This window comes from Mercenaria mercenaria, chromosome 1, assembly GCF_021730395.1.
Source record: "Mercenaria mercenaria strain notata chromosome 1, MADL_Memer_1, whole genome shotgun sequence".
Lineage (NCBI taxonomy): Eukaryota > Metazoa > Mollusca > Bivalvia > Venerida > Veneridae > Mercenaria > Mercenaria mercenaria.
Window position 1 is genome coordinate 19,193,885 of NC_069361.1, and position 19,592 is coordinate 19,213,476.

Genomic DNA, 19,592 nt, shown 5'->3' on the forward strand with positions numbered 1-19,592 from the left:
CTAAATGCAAATGGGAAAATGAAATAAGGATCTAGTTAATGAATACCTATTGTATTATATAGTCATCCATACTATATTAAGACACTAACGGCTTTAATATAATAGTAACATAATTATAACTACAGAAACATTATTCCAAGTAACAAAATATTGACCGTTCCGAAAGACAAAGTAACGACGTCAACGCCATTAAGACTATTGTTAAAAGTAATAATATTTTCTCAAGCTCCAATCTATATTTGACAAAGAATCAGTAACACTTAACGTCAGACATCAAAACAACAAAAAAAAACGTGAATAACATGGATATGAGAATTCAGAAACATTATCTGGTTCTGTTCGTATTTCGAGAATGTTGTAATAATACCGGCTATAATTAATTAAACTTTAATAATTGAGATATTGCTATGCCTTTGGAAGTGCAGAAATTGGAAATGATTCTTTGGTATATGTACGTTGGAATTAACATGTTTTATGGCATTGTGGGTAAGTATATGAAATGTTACATGCTATTGCCAGGTAACCAAAGGTTGTTTATATATATATACATTCAAATAGAGTAAAAAGAATCTTAAAAACAGTCATTGAATGATACCTATTAATGTCATGGTCGGAACCATAGCGCTAACATTTTAAAAAAAAAAAAAATTAAAACTATATTTTTCAGATTGTGCAATGATCGCAAACAACACGTTCACTGTAACGGACGCTACAACACAAGGAGACGGGATTTGGCATGCTCGTGCCACATGTACTACTTACTTTCCATCTATATCCTATGGCGCTCACGAGGCTTGGATGGTTTCAAGATTTGGAGTCCCTATAACCAACTACATAGTAAATTATAAATAGTTCATTCGTTGTTATAAATGTAGCTTTACCTAGTCCAATGAACCAGGTAATGTATTCGCCAAAAATAACATGAATAAATAGTTATGGTGATTAAAACGATTGCAGTACCTTTCATTCAGCCGATGTGTTAAAGTTTTAAGATGTTTAAATTCCGTTAATTAGAATCTATTACACGGTTTTCCAGGTGGTCATTTAAAGTACATTCATAGAACATTCCTCAGATTTCGTTTGTCATGTTTTATTTACGGTCTGAGATTGTCCACCTTTAATATGAAGCGGATTATTTATTTTATATCAATATACTTTTTAAATTTACAGCTGGTACATGTTGATATATTTCAACAATATGACATTGTGTAGCTTCCAATCTATTTACTTCCAAAAAAAATCAAGGAAAAATTTTCTTATTTCTAATAAATTTCGACGATTCAGCGAAATATGTAATTGTCAATGCAAATGTTGACATAAATTGAATTACATAATATAACCAACTAGCTTTTTATTCATATCTTTCTTTGGGAATTATGTGTTAGATTTATATTTATACTAAAATAATTCTGTCTTGGTAGGAGAAGTTGTAAGCTGTTATTCGTACTTGAGATGAACAGAACAATAAGCCTAATAACAAAGACAAGCTGTAAATTCAGCTTCTGTTGAAAGTACATTTTATTACTGTTTGATCCACCATTTTCATAAACAAGGGTTTTCGTTGATTTCATATTAAATCTTTGAAGATACTGTTTCTAGTATACGTTATCCTAAAGAACTCTGATCGGGAAAATGTAATTGTTCATTTTTAACAAAAAAAATATAAATTAATACGTTATGAGGTTACACCCTCTGTTCACGGGTTCGATTTCGATTTGAACATTAAGTATTTTTTGTTATTTCACACATGTATATTTTTAACCAGTTGGAAGCTTCTCTATCACGTGACACTACAATAGATGTGTGATTTAAAATGCTCTCACATTTTCTTTAGTATATATAGTAACATGCGAAATCTACAATCCACAAACGCCAAAAATCCATATCTTTTTCATTTTGGACGAGACAACTCTTCCGATTCCTTATAAGGAGACATTTGGAATTATTTTCCTTGTATATAGCGACAGCAGTAAAAAAAAAATCTTATTTTTGAACGAAACAAGTAAGTGTAAGCACATAATTTCTTAGTTAAAACGTTACCTATGGTTTCGGTTCAGAATTTCTCGATCGAAAAGATGTTTTCGAAAATTTTGGCTCTGAAAGAAATGTATAGGTCTATGTGTTATCAGATACCGTATTTTAAACTGATGTGTTGTTGCTTGCCAGTTAAAAAGTGTGATTTTTTGTTTTCAGCATCTATCTTTTTTATGGTATGAAATAAAGAGGTATAATTTAACTGTTGAGTAGAGTACTGAATTCTACTGGACGAGTACACAGCAGTAATATTAGGTTATTTAACAGTGTTGAGTACAATACTGATTTCTACTGGTCCAGTGCACATCAGTAATAATGCATATTTGGACGAGGCAATGCCGAGTCCAAATATGGGTTATAACTGCTGTGTACGAGTCCAATAGAAGTCAGTACTGTACGCAACACTGTTAAATTATCTCTTTATTTCACACCATAAAAAGATAGATGTAGAAAACAAAACTTCATACATTTTAACTCGCAAACAACAACACACATGAATTTAAAATACGTTCAGTCTTCTCAGTGCCAAAAATTTTGAAAACAAATTTTCGTGAAATTGTGAATTGAAACCATGGTAATTGGGTAGAAAACGTTGTAACTAAGAAATTGAGTGCTTACACTTGTATTTTTGTTCAAAAATAAGAAAGTTATCGCAATCTAAAAAAAATGCCGTCTCTATATACAAGGGAAGTAATTCCAAATGTCTCCTTATAAGGAATCGGAAGAGTTGTCCCGTTCAATATGAAAAAAAGATATGTATTTTTGGGACTGGAGTCCAATATGAAAAAAATATAAAGTTTGTGGATTGTATAGTGGACGCAAATTGACCCCGATGGTTGACCTTTGCATTATAATACATAATAAGGGACAACCTATTATTGAAAGGGAGTGTACGTAAAACACGAGCTGCACGAGAAAAAGGAAATATAATTTTGTGTAAATATAAATTAGTGAATTGGAAAGTTTTAACTGATCAAATGTAAGTACACAAACTTTGATACTGCACTGTATACAAACTAATTCCATATAAATATGCACGGCTACTCTAAGCACCCTTGATTTCTACAATGAAATAATCGATATGAGTAATCAGACTAAGGTCAACCATCGCGGTCAAATTACGACTACTATAGATTTCGGATGTTACTATATATACTTGAGGAAATGTGACACACAGTACAATACTGTATTGTATTGTCATGTGATAGAAAGAAAAGATTTAAATTGGTTAAAATATATAGGCGTGAAAAAAATAATCCATAATTGGGTGAGGCGAATTAAATGACCTCATATTAACAGATTAACCGATGTTTTATTGTTATGAATCTTTCATGTCATTCGGTAAGAATAAAAGCAAATGCCCATTAAAATTCTTTGTAAAGTTTATAAATATTCCTGTTAAAGATTTCGTAGATAAAACAGTGTAGATAAAACAGTAAAAGTATACTAGAAGACCATCGGGAAGAGAAGACCGCAAAAGACGCCCGGGTTCACGAAATGTATTGAAAGTGCAATACACGTCGCGCCCCGTACGTATCGTCGGCTTTAGTCGCAACATGTTCTATATTGTCAATATGACTGTTATATTGCAAATTTATGGAAGAGTTGGTTCCTTCAAACTAAGAAATACTGATATTTCCATTCTCCTAATAAGGACTTTCTGTATCTTAATTAGGACTTAGTAATTAGTATTACCCTTGATCGAATTGTTAGTCCACAAAGACCTGCTCAAAGTCTCACATTGTTCTTTTTTAACTCACCCGAGCACAAACCTCTCGTAGGAAGTAGGAAGCTATCATGATACCCTGTTGCCAGACGTCTGTCCGTTTGTCCGCCTGTTATATTCAATATATTATAAATGGCCAAGTGGTCAAATTGTAACACGATTCGTTGTCAATCTAGAGGTCCGGGTTTAATCCCAGTCCAGACACTGAAAATGTCTAAGATACGTCTGAGTGTATCCCGCCTAACTTTGAGTCTGTACTGGTAGACGGTTAACTTGGAGCCCTTGTATGTAAAACGCATTTTGGGAACGTGTTTGTCATGAAAACATATATAGCTACAATAATATATAATACCCGGTATTTGTTTATTTACACGATTAAGGACACAGTCAGGGGTGGGTGGAGGGGCTGATCTGCTTTAACATGAGATTTCTCCACATATTCTGAAAAATAAACATAATGGTACATCAAAAAAAATAAGACTTAGTATGTGCCAGCTATGAATTACTAATTCGAACTTGAGAGATGGTTAGTACATTTTAGGAGAAACGAATCCTAAACATGAGTAACTTTGTACTAATTAGCACTTACGGAGTCCAACCTAAGTCACCAGGACGCTTCCATACAAAATTTGATAGAGCTCGATCTGTATATTATGATGCTTATTCGTTTTTGTTTTCGGGAAGGTTTGTCAAGTCTACAATCGTTCTAGAAAACTGCTTTACCTGACTGAATCACTTGGTGTTTTTATGATGGAATCAATATGTTAATCCAAGCTGCTTCGACACGCTTACCTTTTATATAAATATATTGCAAAATAAATACCAAAAATAAATATATTTGATAGACCAGTTGTCTACTTACTTAGTATTTAAACAATTCGGAATGTTCAACTGGAAAAAAGCCATTGTGAAACAGCAGAAACATTTAGTTTAACCTTGACCCTGCTAAATTTGTAAAATGGACTTGTCCATCATTCAGTTTGGGCAGTACCACTTATTATTCAAAGGGGTGTTCACTAAACATTTACTGACTGAATGGCGAACAGTGCCGACCATGATCAGCCTGCACTTGGTCTGCACCGGTCGCAAAAGCAAAACAACTTGCCACCAGCAGGCTAAATGGTAAGAAATACTTGCATGTTGTTTCAGGTTCCTTATCCGGCTAATAATGGAAAATGTAAACATAGAAATTTTAAATACATTGTACACCTTTTTAAAATTTACGTATGAGCAGAAAGCAAAAATGCAATGTCTCTGCTGAAAAATATTTTTGTTCAGGAGTAACCGTTAATACATATACATTTCTTGGTCTTTATTTAAAGTAATGTGTACGTATCTATCGTAGAGCATTAAATTAAACATGTGTTTTAACTAACGGATAAAGTTATATTTTAACTAACGGTAAAATATGGTAATCACATAAAAAAATTCTACAATACGTTTAAAACCTTGCCTGAGATGCAGAATTTTTTCATGAATCTGCCATCAGTTCTCGGTACTTTTCTCACACACTTTGCCCAATTGTTTTTCGTGAGCTAACTGTGTAGATAACACACATTAGTAGTTGGCGAAAGTTTTGAGTAAAATACTGAGTACTGATTGAAAACAAAACACTCCTTTTGCTTCGACACTCTTTATCTTACCAAAATTCGTTAAGTAAAAAGGAAAATGTAGGCATTTTTCCGTGTACAGCTAAGAGTCACGTGGGTTGGCCACCCTAATTAAACAGCATACTACATGTTTATCACTGAATGTATTACCGGATTATCACTGAATGTATGACTTATTATCATTGAAAGCATTATCACTGAATATATTGCAAGAATAACATTGAATAAATTACAGGACTATCTGGCCGGTCGAGATATTCAGACGGACCCGGATGGTAAATGGGTGATGTCAAGCATTGGTTATGCTAGTGGCGGTGGCTTATTAACATACAGTCTAGCATTTGACTACGACTTGTGGCTTGGTGCTGGCGTCCCATCAGGTGACTGCCATCAATTTACAGATCAGCTGGAGGCGCAGAATTTCGCTGAAAATACACTCTATCCGTCAGATACACCTGCAGGTAAGTAAAAATCTATAGGCTTTATATCAGTAACACGCGCTTGTCAGTCTTCACGTGTACAGCCCGCACAATTTGGAAAAATCACAGTTTCAAAATTTCAAAAGTATATATACATAACAATTCTTTGATCGACCTTAAATTATCTCAAACTGAATTCGGTATAAAAATAGTTTTGATGCTGACTGAAAGCGTTAGAAATGGTTCAAACAAAGAATAAGAATATATAATAAAATTATTATTTATTGCAAAACCGACTGTCAAACTACAACAATTAATGATTATATACATGGTAATATATCCATTAGTATTAATAAATATTTGTACAAATACATTGGACAAGTTTAGAATTTAGGCGACTTGGTGCTAATATCAGTCACATTATAGAGGGATTTACACTTGACTTGGCGAAATCCTTGACAATGGAAGTAAAATTTCGCGCAAAACAAGGGCAAGCCAAAAACATGACCGCACAATATAAACTACGTTAAAGTTATATCTCATTTCAATCTATTCCATCAATATGAGTTTGTATTATAATAAACCACTGCAGGACAAAGGAAAATATATGTAAATCTTTGCACATCCACAACTGCCTTGCTCAAAATGAGACACTTCAAATAATGCGCGTTATAACTGATGATTGGGGATTTATACACTCGAATTTAAATTTAAATTTAAACATATTTTATTGCATATAATACATGTATTTATATAATTACAGCACATATAGACATTAAAAATTAATTGAATTATAGCAATAGGGTCGGGCCACAAGTTCTGCCAACATTAGTAAATGGCCGTTCCCTTCAAGTTAGCTGTTACATAAGTGTTATTACTTTTACGAAATAAACAATTATAACATGTATTATAAACAAGATTGAAGAAAAGACCAAAGTGTGACTGGAACTGAAGAAAAAAAAGAATGATAAACACAGCCACTTTAATGTTAGGCATGTATATTTTTCTTAATGGATCCGTTTTCCCTGAAGCTAGGCAAAGGAAGGAGTTACTGTATATGTTTTAGATAAATTGAGGTTTTATTAATAATTAAAATAAAATTTAAGGTACTGTTAAAATAACAAGTTGCCGCTCACTGAAATCAATTAGAATATATAATAAATTTATGTACCTCCAAAGTAATTAGCGAATTGCTTTCGTCCGAGTATATGTCAGATCCGAATAATAGTAGTGTGTCATTTAAAGGATGGAAAGTTCTGGTTTCGTGAAATTGTTCGACTCTTTGTTCTGTAAATTTAATACACTGAAAGAAATAACGTTCAGCATTCTCGATAAGGTACCCACAATCATAACTGGAATTATCTCTTAAATGGTTTCTGTATAAATCGTTATTCAGATTACTACATCTGTTTCTTGAAGGCAGTGTTTTACCTATCAAAAAGTGTTTGGGGATTTTTGGTGCTTTGTCATGTCTTTTAACTTTGATTTAAATATATAAAGGTATTCAGAATTTCTTATATTTATATATAATAAATTCCATAGATCGGTAGATGACAGGTATGAATGAGTTATTATAAATTCGAGTTCTTCGAGCTAATGTTACATAGTTCTCATTGTTTCTCAAAGGGCGTTACAAGTGGAGGAAAAATATCTGGGCTAATTTTAGCTTTAAAATGTTAAGAGAAGTTGAAGTAAGCATTTTAAAAACTCGAAAATTAAAGATTTTTAAGGGGATTACAGATTTATTCTAACAGATGTACCCGTCCCCACACCCCCATACACACACCTATAAAGTCCCCTTCAGTCCCCAATGCTAACTTTAACAATTGTTTGTTTTGGGTTTATCGCCGTTTTTCAACAGTATTTCAGTCATGTAACGGCGGGCAGTTAACCTAACCAGTGTTCCTGGATTCTGTACCAGTACAAACATGTTCTCCGCAAGTAACTGCCAACTTCCCCACATGAATCAGAGGTGGAGGACTAATGGTTTCAGACACAATGTCGTTTATCAAATAATCACGGAGAACATACGCCCCGCCCGAGGATCGAACTCACGACCCCACGATCCGTAGACCAACGCTCTGCCTACTGAGCTAAGCGGGCGGGTTGCTAAATTTAACAAAGACGGACACAATGTCTCCTTTGAATTATACCCAAATGGGGATAAACTCATCCCGTATTCAAATAATTATATAATTATAATCTTAAACTTGTTATTTTTATTCCTATTGATTCTTTGAATATTAGACTTTTTATTCAACAATATTAAAGTGGTGGTGTGATAACCGCAGCAGTCAAATTTAACAGAGAGGGGCGGGTAGCGGGGAGGTCTTCTACACTCACATTCTTTATCTGTTGTTAGACCATGATCGTTTTTTGTGGAATTCAAGTTTATTATAATTATTCTATTAAATGAAGGTTAATGATTTCTGCGCACAGTACATTTTCGATTATATTATATACTTAGAGATATATTAGTTACTTTTCTTAAGTGAATAGATTCCAATTGTAATTTAAGTCCTTGATTTCATCCAGATCTTATGAGCTGAGATTTTTATATCTACATGAGCATCCTTTTAAAATGAAAATTCCGTCAAAGTTCCAAAGGATTTTATGTAAAATTTTTGATATCGTGTAATGTTTATTTTTGATTTACAAAACAGCTCTGCCACATGATATATCAATCCGAGTGCGTACTAATTATGGCGTTGATGACCAAAGGGGTTTAAAGTAAGTCACATAAAAGACATCTTATATGCTTCAGTAACTTTTATGATCCGGTGTATACTAAAATTTATTTAAATCTGTCAGGCCTTTCATGAGTTATTGTCCGGAAACCATGAAAACCAACGGACCGACAGACTGACCGACCGACCGACCGACAAGCTCACTCCTATATACACGTACCCCTCCCCCAAACTTCGTTTGTGGGAGTATAATGATGATTTTATGTAAGTTCTCATATTGTTAAGCAGTCTTTTGCCACACGCCAAGAGTGTATGCGCATTAAAATAAAAAAAAACATCCGGTAAAACATCATAGCAACCAACAGCGTTCACAGGTATTATAGACTTCTTTAAAGCAGATTGTGATATAGACTTACCCGTTTGTGTATTAAATGTTTTTATATTATAAATAAAAACTGCTACTAAAATTATTACTAATAATATGCTGTCACTGATCCTTTTTCTCATTCATTGCCACAGGTAAGTTCTTAATTTTAATAGGTACAGAGCGACAAGCTGCATATATTGACTGATATGTGGAAATGCGCTCATTGATTTTAAAGCTGGACTTTCAGAGACCATGATTAGATATTTATTTGTGAAACTGAATTTTGAGAGGCAGTCATTACCTAATGAAAACCCACACGGGGAGACGACATGATTTCAAGACATTTTAAAAATATGTTGTCGTTTTGTATGGGGAAGAGTAAAAGTTTAGGTCTTTCCACAAAGCAGTTTATTACCAAGTAACATTTGAGCCGTGCCATGAGAAAACCAACATAGTGGGTATGCGACCAGCATGGATCCAGACCAGCCTGCGCATCCGCGCAGTCTGGTCAGGCTCCATGCTGTTCGCTTTTAAAGCCTATTGGAATTGGAGAAACTATTAGCGAACAGCATGGATCCTGACCAGACTGCGCGGATGCGCAGGCTGGTCTGGATCCATGCTGGTCGCATACCCACTATGTTGGTTTTCCCATGGCACGGCTCATTTTAATCGCCGAGACTGATGACCGACTTTTGTTTTGGATATATATAGAAAAGTAGGTAGGTCGATTCATACTTGGAAGATTGTCGCGGCGTATTAAAAGGGAATGGCGAAGGGCATAGTTTGACAGTATCACTCTAAATTACAATGTTACTTTCTTTTAAACATTTTACCTATGTTATATACATATTTTTCTTTATTAAAAGACAATGATAATAATTGTTTAAAAGACTTGCTGCATATATGAATTGGTCAAACATCTCACTGACTTTAGCACGTGTTCGTAGCCTTGCCTTTTGCCATACATGTTTTCTACATAAAAAGCAAAAACCATTTATGCATAATCTTAGTAATTAGTTTTCAGTAGTTACCAGACACTGTTAAGCTCACCTTGCTCTACGTGCTCGGGGCGCGACCTGTTGTGATTGCTCACCATCCGTCGTACACTCAAATGTTCTGCAAACGATGACTCCTCTGGAACTAATAAAGCTTGGTAGAAAGTCCCTGGATAGTCTTTCTCCAATTATATGAACGTTCCGCTCAGTAAGGACGGCATATCCTGAACCTCTGTTTCGGTTCAAGCATTTTTTCGAGTTTCCTTCCTACAAGATTGATAGAGTTATTCAGAATTAGATGCTAACATCGCCGCAAAGGGTGTGGTCATTTTTCCAAAATTTTATATAGGAACTTTGAAAACCAGAAACTGCTGGCACATTTCAGAATAGTTTCTTACAAATATTCCTTCCGTATACAACCCACTATAAAGGAGTTGTCAAAGTATTCCAATTCGTCAAAACACATGGCCACCAGGGGTATACTCATTGTCCCTATTATAACGGGAACTTTGAAAGTCTTGTCATTAGGCACTTGCAGTAGTAAAGTGGTAAGATTTTCGTCAGACACTTGCAGTAGTAAAGTGGTAAGATTGTCGTCAGGCACTTGCAGTAGTAAAGTGGTAAGATTGTCGTCAGACACTTGCAGTAGTAAAGTGGTAAGATTGTCGTCAGGCACTTGCAGTAGTAAAGTGGTAAGATTGTCATCAGACACTTGCAGTAGTAAAGTGGTAAGATTGTCGTCAGGCACTTGCAGTAGTAAAGTGGTAAGATTGTCGTCAGGCACTTGCAGTAGTAAAGTGGTAAGATTGTCGTCAGACACTTGCAGTAGTAAGGTGGTAAGATTGTCGTCAGACACTTGCAGTAGTAAAGTGGTAAGATTGTCGTCATGAGTCCGCTTTCCAGCACCTCCAACTAAAGCTATTAACGTTCGGATAAGAGGCCTGTGCATGGGTGCTTTATACCTGTTTTATACCTGGCATGCTCAAAATCCAGGGCTGCTTCTGGAATTAGCGTGTTCTGAACTAGCCGCCAAATAAAATTTCTAACAGTCTTCAAAAGAAGTCGCCTGTGTGGGTTACCTGTGTCAACTATTAAGAAGTGTCAATACATACAACTCCATGCTTGAGTTTGAATTAGTTTCGTATTTATGACCAGTGGATGACCTTTTACTGGATGAAAAATAATGAATTGTGCTGGGCTAGGTTTCCCCATATGACTGTATCACAAACTTTCAAAATATTCTCTTCTAAATCGGAAGACCCGCTTTTAACTTAATTTAGAAGCGTTTTACCTGGATGACTCTCTACCAAAACTGTGTCCTGTTTCATCTATGAAACCAAGGTGATCAACTGGTAGCCCTCTTGTTAAAACTGTAATCGTGAGTGTTTACAATTTCTGTTTTATTACAGCTACGTTGATAGACACGACTAGCTTGAATTTAGACAGCACTGGACACCATAGTTCGCAGGGATCCTGTAAATTCAAGTTCCCGGGAATAAGGGTAGGAGCCCGAGAAGCCATGATTCTGGTCTCCTTCACAGTTCCAGTGGAATACAAGAATGTATGTAATTGTACAAATTTAAAATACCTTATTTCGCACTACAGCCACATTTCAAAAGTTCTGCACGAGAGCCATTCTAAAAATAATGACAATCACACGCTTCTATAGACACTAAACAAACTCATGTACATGACTGACTCCTTTTATAATCCTGCAATGTGTTACTGAAAATTATCGTTCCGTTTCGGAGATATTTAGTTTTGTATCAGATGTAGTCAAGCAAAATACATGTAGATATGAAAGCGATAAGAGCGTACATTAAGGTACGTTGTTCTTTAGAGGTACAAAGTACTCATTGAGCTGCATACTTCATATGGAAACAAAGTCTGCAGTACCGGAGAAAACTGTTTACAGGTGTTTAAGTAAATTTAGAAATGGGCAAGCAGTCCTTAAACACAGGGCTTTTCACGGCAGGCCCAAATCAGTATTAATGTCAAGAAACATTGCTGCTGTGGGACGCCTTATTGATGAATACGCCAGGTACACGGTGCCCGAGATAGTGTCTTTTCTTGGTATGTCTATGTGGACAACTCATGAGATTCTCAACAAGCACTCGAGTTAAATAAAGAAAGGTTTGTGTCCAATCGGTGCCTCACTTGTTAACCGAGGAGTAAAATGCCAATAGGGTCAATTAGCTAAAGAAACGGTGAATAAAGATCTCAAGTTTAGATGATTGCACAATGTCACAGTCCCTATTCCCTATCAGGAGATGAGACCTGGATATACTTTATGAGCCACAGCGTCTTGTTGACAACAGATAGGTGACCGTAGATCAGTATTTGCAAAAGGATCTAAAAGCGTCAGAGTGGTTTTGTATTCCATCTTCTTTAACTCAGTGGGTATTGTACAAATTCCTACACCGTCAGAAAAGTCAGTCACTGGAAAGTTTTATAGAGACAATGTACTTACACTTAAAGCTGTTAAACGAAAGTACAAATGTACAAAAGGATGCGTCTACGGACTGATCATCGCGGTATGACAACACTTCAACTCACAAAATAGCCATCGTTCAAAAGTTTCTGAGTACAAATCAATCATCCCACTTATTCACCAGATCTAAGTTTTTAAGACTTTTTCTTCTTTCAAAGGCTGAAAGAGATGCTGGCTGGGCGCAAATATTTATCGAAAAAAAAAGCACTTTGGAAAGGAACTTGTCAGTTACTTAAGACCATACTAAGGGGAGACTACTCTGGAGCGTTCACCTCTTGGATTTCTCGACTGCGGAAGTGCGTGGAAGTCAGGGGCGAATAAATTAAATTCGAAGTCTGTACACAGACTGTGTACCATATTCCAGGAAAATTGTCATTATTTTTGAGAATGGCCCTCGTAAATGTACATGATTATTGAAAACGTTTTTGCCACAAACCTACTGTAAGTAGGCAAGGCTATCTGATAGCAGTTTGCTAATTAAAGAGAAGTGTCGTAAACAGTAAATTAGGATGACTTTTAATCGTCCTTCTTTAATGCAAATGAGTTGGTGTTAAATAGTAGAAATTTTGATACATGTTTTATCTCTGTTTCTCTCAGACGATATTCTGCAGTTGATTATTGCTTGGTTAGCCACAGTTTACAGAAATTTTCAAAGCTCATTGTTTATTTGGAAAAAAACGTATTCAATGTTCATTGTCAATACGCTGTCTGTACAGGTGATGTTATCATAAAGTAGCTGATTTGCCAAATATTATACCTAGGTCAGTACCTGATCACTCGGGTTTGTACTGGGATATTGATGCATATAACAGTGGCGGCTGAACTGATGAATTTGGTCAGTCTAAAATCCCGAATAACTTTATGTCAGATACAAAATATGAAAAATTACTTCTGATGTGATTTAATAACATGTTCTAATCTTGGGCAATAGTTTTGATTTTTGCCCGGCAAGCCATTCAATAATTGTTTAATATAGATTTTGTATTTCTTAACTTAACTTCATGGTTTGGAAAACAATGCTGAAAAGGATGAGCGTGTTTCAAATGTTTTCTCATGAATGTGTTACGTATAGTTCTAATTGATAATCTCATCGTATGTGTGCTGGCAGTTCCACATTTTTCAAAGGAAGGCTATGTTGTTGGGTGACAGAATACAAATTTGTTTGTAAAATTTTGAAGTTTGAGAATGATCAGATAAATCATTAAACACTTCTCACTAAACCTTTGCGTTCTTTAGCATTAAATAATAATTTCATTGTACTGTAAAATATTGTTATTGTACTTTTTAAAAACAAGAAAAAGTTGAACGAAATGGTGGCAAAAACTTTTGCAATGTTTCAAAGTTTCCATAAATATACATTTTAAACGTACATCTATATCTTTTACATTTTTGAAGTTCCTTCAAATATGACATGTATGGTTTAATGGTCAAATTATCTGTATTCGTATTTATCATTCTTCTTCTTTTTTCAGTTGTATAACATATGTAGACATCTTAAATTACTAAACGATTTTGTTAAGCTAAATGTCACTTGTAATATTTATCATGATGATTGATGACTTTGTTTGAAAAGAGCGTATCTCTATTTCATTTTAGGACTACATTGGAAATACAATTCTCCACGAAGCAGTGGACAGGACCTGGTACATTGTAAAAGACATATATTACCGTGAAAGCTCTGCTGACTACATCGTGAATTTCCAGTTCACCACTTCGGACGATGACATCAGTTCTGCCTTCTGTTCCATGTATGTATCAGAAGCAGACGCTCTTACAGCAGCGTCTCTTATAGGTGCAACAACCCCACAGGTGCTTACAGCTGCTCCCACAACCGTGTCTGGATCTCTTAATACTGCACCAGTTACTGTGGTTACATCAAACCCTACACCTTCAGGAACTGCGATACCGGTCATTATACCACATACAGCAAGGTCAAATATAATATCTGGTATGTTCGATAGATTAACATTTACGTGTGTATAGGCTAAAGGAACCGCCAGTAAACAATTTATGATCCTGCTATAATGAGATTTGGTAACTCCCAGGCGATAGTAAAAACATAATGTTGATGTTTTTTTTGGCCTTTTCCCTCATGTCATATGAATAAAACACTTCACATTTTTCCAAGTACATGTGTGACAACCAGAAAATGCTGTAATGATATTTATGAAATAAAACTGGTTAATTGGATAACGAGTCCAATTGAAACTATCGAAGAATGAGTCAGCTTGAGTATATCGGGAAAGTATCTAATAAGTGTACTGGAAAGTATATGGGAGATTGAGTCGAATGGAGTATATCTGATAATGAGTCCAATTGAGTATATTGGAGAATGAGTCTACATGTGTATATCATGGAATGTATCTTACTGAGAGTAATGGAGAGTAAATCGGAGATTGGGTCTAATTGAGTATATCCAAGAAAGAGTCTTACTGAATGAGTCCAAATGAGTATATTTGAGACTAAAGTTATATTTTAGTGTTACTAAGTGTATTTGAGAATGATTCCAATCGAGTATATCGGAGAATGAGTCGAATCAAGAAAATCAAAGCATGGATTTTATTGAATATATCAGAGAATAGGTCGTGCGAATGAAGCTTTATATTTTTATATTTTTACAAAATGCGTGCTCCTATATTATGTATTAGGTAGACCATTTTTGTAGAATTTGTGAATAAAGCAAATTGCTTCCTTGTAAACGGACAAACGATGTGCGCAAACGCTACCAAAAAAGTAATATTTTTACGTGGAGACAATATCTTTAAAATACAACACCTTTCAGAATTTTCATTTCAAAGAATTTCTCTGTTTAGAAATCAACGAACAGAGTTACATTTCCAACCTTTTTAATCAAACGAACTGCTTGATTTTAAACGGTGCGTTACATTTATAACTAAAAAGTTATAAATCGTGCATTCTCAATTTTCTTTGTTTCAGGGTTTCTTATTGAATCACAAGAAATGCGTAACCAATATGTTGATGATAACTGTCTTTGGAAGAACGCTGGTGTCAATCTCCTGCAATGTGTGCGTCTTTGCCTAGCAGATGACAAGTGTGTATCAGCATTTCATCATGCGGGCAATGCCACGTGTACAGGACATCACGTGGTGTACGGAAGTGGAAATTCAGTGTCCGGCGTTTCATATTACGTGTTTTCGTAATAGTTAAATGGCAATAACCTTCCAGTTCTAAAGTGTTATTTAAAATCCAAGACGTCAGCATTACAATTACCTTAAGAAAACTCTAGAGTATATTCAGGAAATAATTAAATGTGTGTTAATTATATTAATGGTTGTGTTGTTTCTTTTACCTCACGGAAATGCTCAATGCAAATTCCCAGTTGCTTTAATTACGCAAGTATCATAATTGCCAGGAAATAAATATCTCATAGAGGCAAAAACGTCATTTTGATTTTCTGAGCATGTGCTATTTTTGTTAAATCATCCATTAATATCATCAGGAAATGAAAAGTGTTCATCTCTAGATATATGAACATAGACAGATGTTATGTTTCTTAAAGTGACTATTTTTCTTATCTTCCTCTCATGAATGCAGTATTTATAGAACTATTGCTCCTGCCTTCAATACGACAGATTAACACGCTTCCCTTAAAACAGTGTATTGTGTAGTTACTAAAAGGAACTAGCTTAAATATTTATAGGCATATTGTACCTTTGTAACCATATTTACCGGAATCTATGAAATATTAAGCGGTTACCTGTACATCTGAGCTCTGTTGTGAAAAACTTTCATTATATAATTTAGTGATTATGTTTAATGTAATTTTAGTTGTACATAAACTGCCTGCAAAGAAGAGAAAAATATCACTTCACCATGCCAGGCCGTTTGTACAGCTTAGGACAGGTTTAGAACACATTCAAAGGCGATTTCCCTAACGGACTTCCGTATTTTAGGGGAAAAGAAGAAATATTTCCATATATAAGTGGGCCGCTCCAAGAGAAAACCTGTATTAGTAACATAATATAAATATTGGATAATAAATAGTTTAAAATACTGGAAAATTACTCTTGCAGAAACTAGAAACAAGCTTATTGTAATACAGCTTTCTGAGGGAAATAAAATTCTACCATATTTTACAAAAAAAAGCCATTTGTGTTGGCATGGCAAGATATTTGTCTCCATGAAATCACTAGGTAAAACATGTTTAAAATGTTATGGTGTGTTACACAAGTGAGCGACCTAAGGCCATCTTGGCCCTCTTGTTATCATTTTCAGCTAGTTTGTATGTGTCATTAGGCTCTTTTGGTACAGATGTATTGTCAAATGTTGCATAATCTGCCTTAAACATGTTCGTACATGTATATATTTTTAAAGCAATATTAAGCTGCGCCACTCGTGAGAATAATGCATCAAAGGGTTTCACTCTTTGAAATATATTTCGATCTAACAAATATTCTCTATATATCTAAAATACGGATCCGGCACAGTGAATTGCTATATTACTTACCACATGCAGCTTCTAGTGGACCGGATATCTAACTATTGACCCTTTAATGCGTCTCATTGTTTCACAGCCAACAGGGCACACCCAGTCAAATCAATTGATATAAGATTTACTTTCCGAGAAATCGATTCCTTCATTATGCCATGTCATCAGAATTGTGCAAACATACGGCTAAGTAGTAAAAGTGCGTAATTCCGGTAAGTCTTTGTCTCCAGCTATAATTGAATTTTTAAAACCTAAAACACCGTCATGTTAAAAGCATTGTATATTGTCATTTATTAATGAGAAATTAAAATAAACAGAACTGAAAATATTAAGAATAAAATAATTTAGATAGCAAGTGATAATAAAGAATTTTGTGCATTGCTTTTGGAAAGAACGGTTGAAAGTCATGATTGTTTTGAGTATATGTGTCGGAATTTTTATTTTCCAATGTTATGTGGGTAGGTACGCTTAATAATGCACAAACATTTCCTTTGCAATTTTCATATATCAAAATAACTGACGTGGAATTAAATTCTTATAAATATGTAGGAAAACGTCAGATGGAAATTAATTGCATATTTTACTTCTAAACTAGGAATATCCGTAGCCAAATGGTTAAGGTCGCTGACTTCGAAGCATTTGCTCCTTACTGCCGAGTGGTTAAGGTCGCTGACTTCGAAGCATTTGCTCCTTACTGCCGAGTGGGCTAAAAACCTCGCTTGGGGTGTTGAATTCTTTTATGTGAGAAAGTCATTTAGCTGGATTGCTGAATGTCGGTGGTTCTACCTATGTTCTCGCCCGTGATGATCGTAGAGGTACCTTGGATCTTCCTCCAAAATCAAACGTTAAAGTGGCATTATGTGCATCTTACTGCACATACTGTGTTTTTGGTGAATGTTTTATAAAAGCATATTTCGGTTGCTGGGTATTTTAATGTGTTAAATTAACGATAATGCCGCGTAAGTATTTGAGGTTGATGCTTTAGAAATAAAGAAATCGGACTCAGTCTAATAAAATAATAGTTCTTTTCTTCAGATCTCTCTTACCTAGAGATTTCTTAAGTTGAAGGGAAGGAACCACTGCATGCAGTTTGACTTTTCTTAATTTATAAGGGGAACTATTTTATTTAATTTTCGGCAATTTGTCTATTTATTTCTCAGAAAACCTTCATTAAAGACAACCTGCGCAGTTCCATTTACAAGTCAGAAGTTAAAGCCGGGTTTTTCTAAGGCCATCCCTTGTCCGATTGTTGGCTAATAGTGTCACCTCATGTGCAAGTTTTCGAATTTTTCGAGTGTTTTATATTAGTTCAGCAAATGTTTTGATGCACAGAAGGTAAAATAAGCACTATTTCATATAAAATGCCACGGACTTAACAAATCCATCGTGATTTCATGTCTAAATCATACAAATACGGGATCTGATCTGCACCAGATTTAGCGAAATTATCACCCCAGGTGCCAAACTTTGGTCAAAAATAAAAATATCCAAAAATAAGCCTCTGTTTTGTGCCCAAATGCCGTTATACGTGATTAGAAATAGAATTATAAAATTCCGCTCTGTCTACTGGCACTTTGAGAAAAATACTTGATTTGGCACTTATAGGCTATATACCAAAAAAGGAATTCTTTGTTTCATATAAAATTCAGCTACTTCAGAACTATTTTGTTACAGTTTCTAGATTTTAACTCCGTCGTAGACCTATTTTCCACAAGATATCCATACATTTGCTTCAAGAAAACGAAAAGAAAATGGGGTGTTGAATAGTATGCTGTGAAATGCAAGTCAACTGAAGTCAGGTACCCTCATACTGCCGCATTTCAGACAGCGGTCCGCAGAATAAACACCCTACTTTCGTTTTCAAGTAAACATCTCGAAAACATGAAAAGTGGCCTATTTTATGTAAAATTCATTCCACCAGTGAAATAATGCCCTTTTGGCTCCCGATTTACGCGCAAATGCGCGAAAAATGGAAAAATTAGAAGCTATTCATTAGGGACTTCTTTCTACACCACGGAAGCACATTTTTGACCGAATTACTATAATACAACCTTAAAAAGACTGCCCAAGTCAAAATAAAAAAAAATCACATTTGGAAAGTTATTATTTCGTACTGGTAATAGGAAAAGTTTGGTATATTGGGTTAAAAGCTATAATTTCTTTCACTCTTTTTTATACATATTTATCTATTTTAGCTGGCTTTTCACTTGAAAAATGCGCATAATTCCACTTTAAACAGTCGATTTTGGACCTCTATTTGAACTTTTTTCAAAGGTATTTTCTTATTTAAATCATACACAGACAAAACCTTCTGAAATGGTAAGACATATCGCACAGTAAGAGTTTTTCAACAACCAAAAAATAAGTGATTATGTAAAATTATTAGTGTATTTCCTGTTTTGAAGTTGTTTTCTTTTTTCAAAATACAAAATGATTAAAAAAAGAATTAATTCAAGGTCATTAGGTCATTTAAGAATGTGCTCAATTAAAATGTACAATTCTAAATAAAATTGTTCATTTCAAATTGCATGTATATCTCGTTTTCTGGTATATCTTAATATCAATAGCGTTCGTTTAACAAATAGTCAAGACCTTCGAGTGGTTTATCGTCTAATTTACCACGGATCAGAGTTTAGATGCGTAGGAATTGGTTAAATACTGAAGCATCTGAACGATGAACCGTCGTAAATTAGACGATAAATCACAAGAAGGTCTTGATTGTTTTCATTCTGACATGCTCATTGACATATTTTAGTAAGTATTATGCTGGACTTCATTTACCCGAAGAGTAATATATTGAACGTCATGCGACA

At 34.8% G+C, this 19,592-nt stretch overlaps 1 protein-coding gene across 1 annotated transcript; it reads left to right on the forward strand.

Annotated features, from left to right (window-relative positions):
- The first annotated feature begins 5,611 nt into the window (after positions 1 to 5,611).
- Positions 5,612 to 15,582, forward strand: LOC128555073 (uncharacterized). Its single transcript, XM_053536439.1, has 4 exons — positions 5,612 to 5,831; positions 11,248 to 11,399; positions 13,926 to 14,277; positions 15,267 to 15,582. The coding sequence occupies exons 1-4, from the start codon at positions 5,657 to 5,659 to the stop codon at positions 15,488 to 15,490; spliced, it is 903 nt and encodes a 300-aa protein (XP_053392414.1). The 5' UTR covers positions 5,612 to 5,656; the 3' UTR covers positions 15,491 to 15,582.
- Positions 15,583 to 19,592: the final 4,010 nt, after the last annotated feature.

Coding starts and splice junctions, on each gene's coding strand:
- LOC128555073 (XM_053536439.1), top strand. CDS start 5,657: ATGTCAAGCATTGGTTATGCTAGTGGCGGTGGCTTATTAACATACAGT. Junction 11,400..13,925: donor TTCCAGTGGAATACAAGAAT/GTATGTAATTGT, acceptor ATTTCATTTTAG/GACTACATTGGAAATACAAT. Junction 14,278..15,266: donor AAGGTCAAATATAATATCTG/GTATGTTCGATA, acceptor TCTTTGTTTCAG/GGTTTCTTATTGAATCACAA.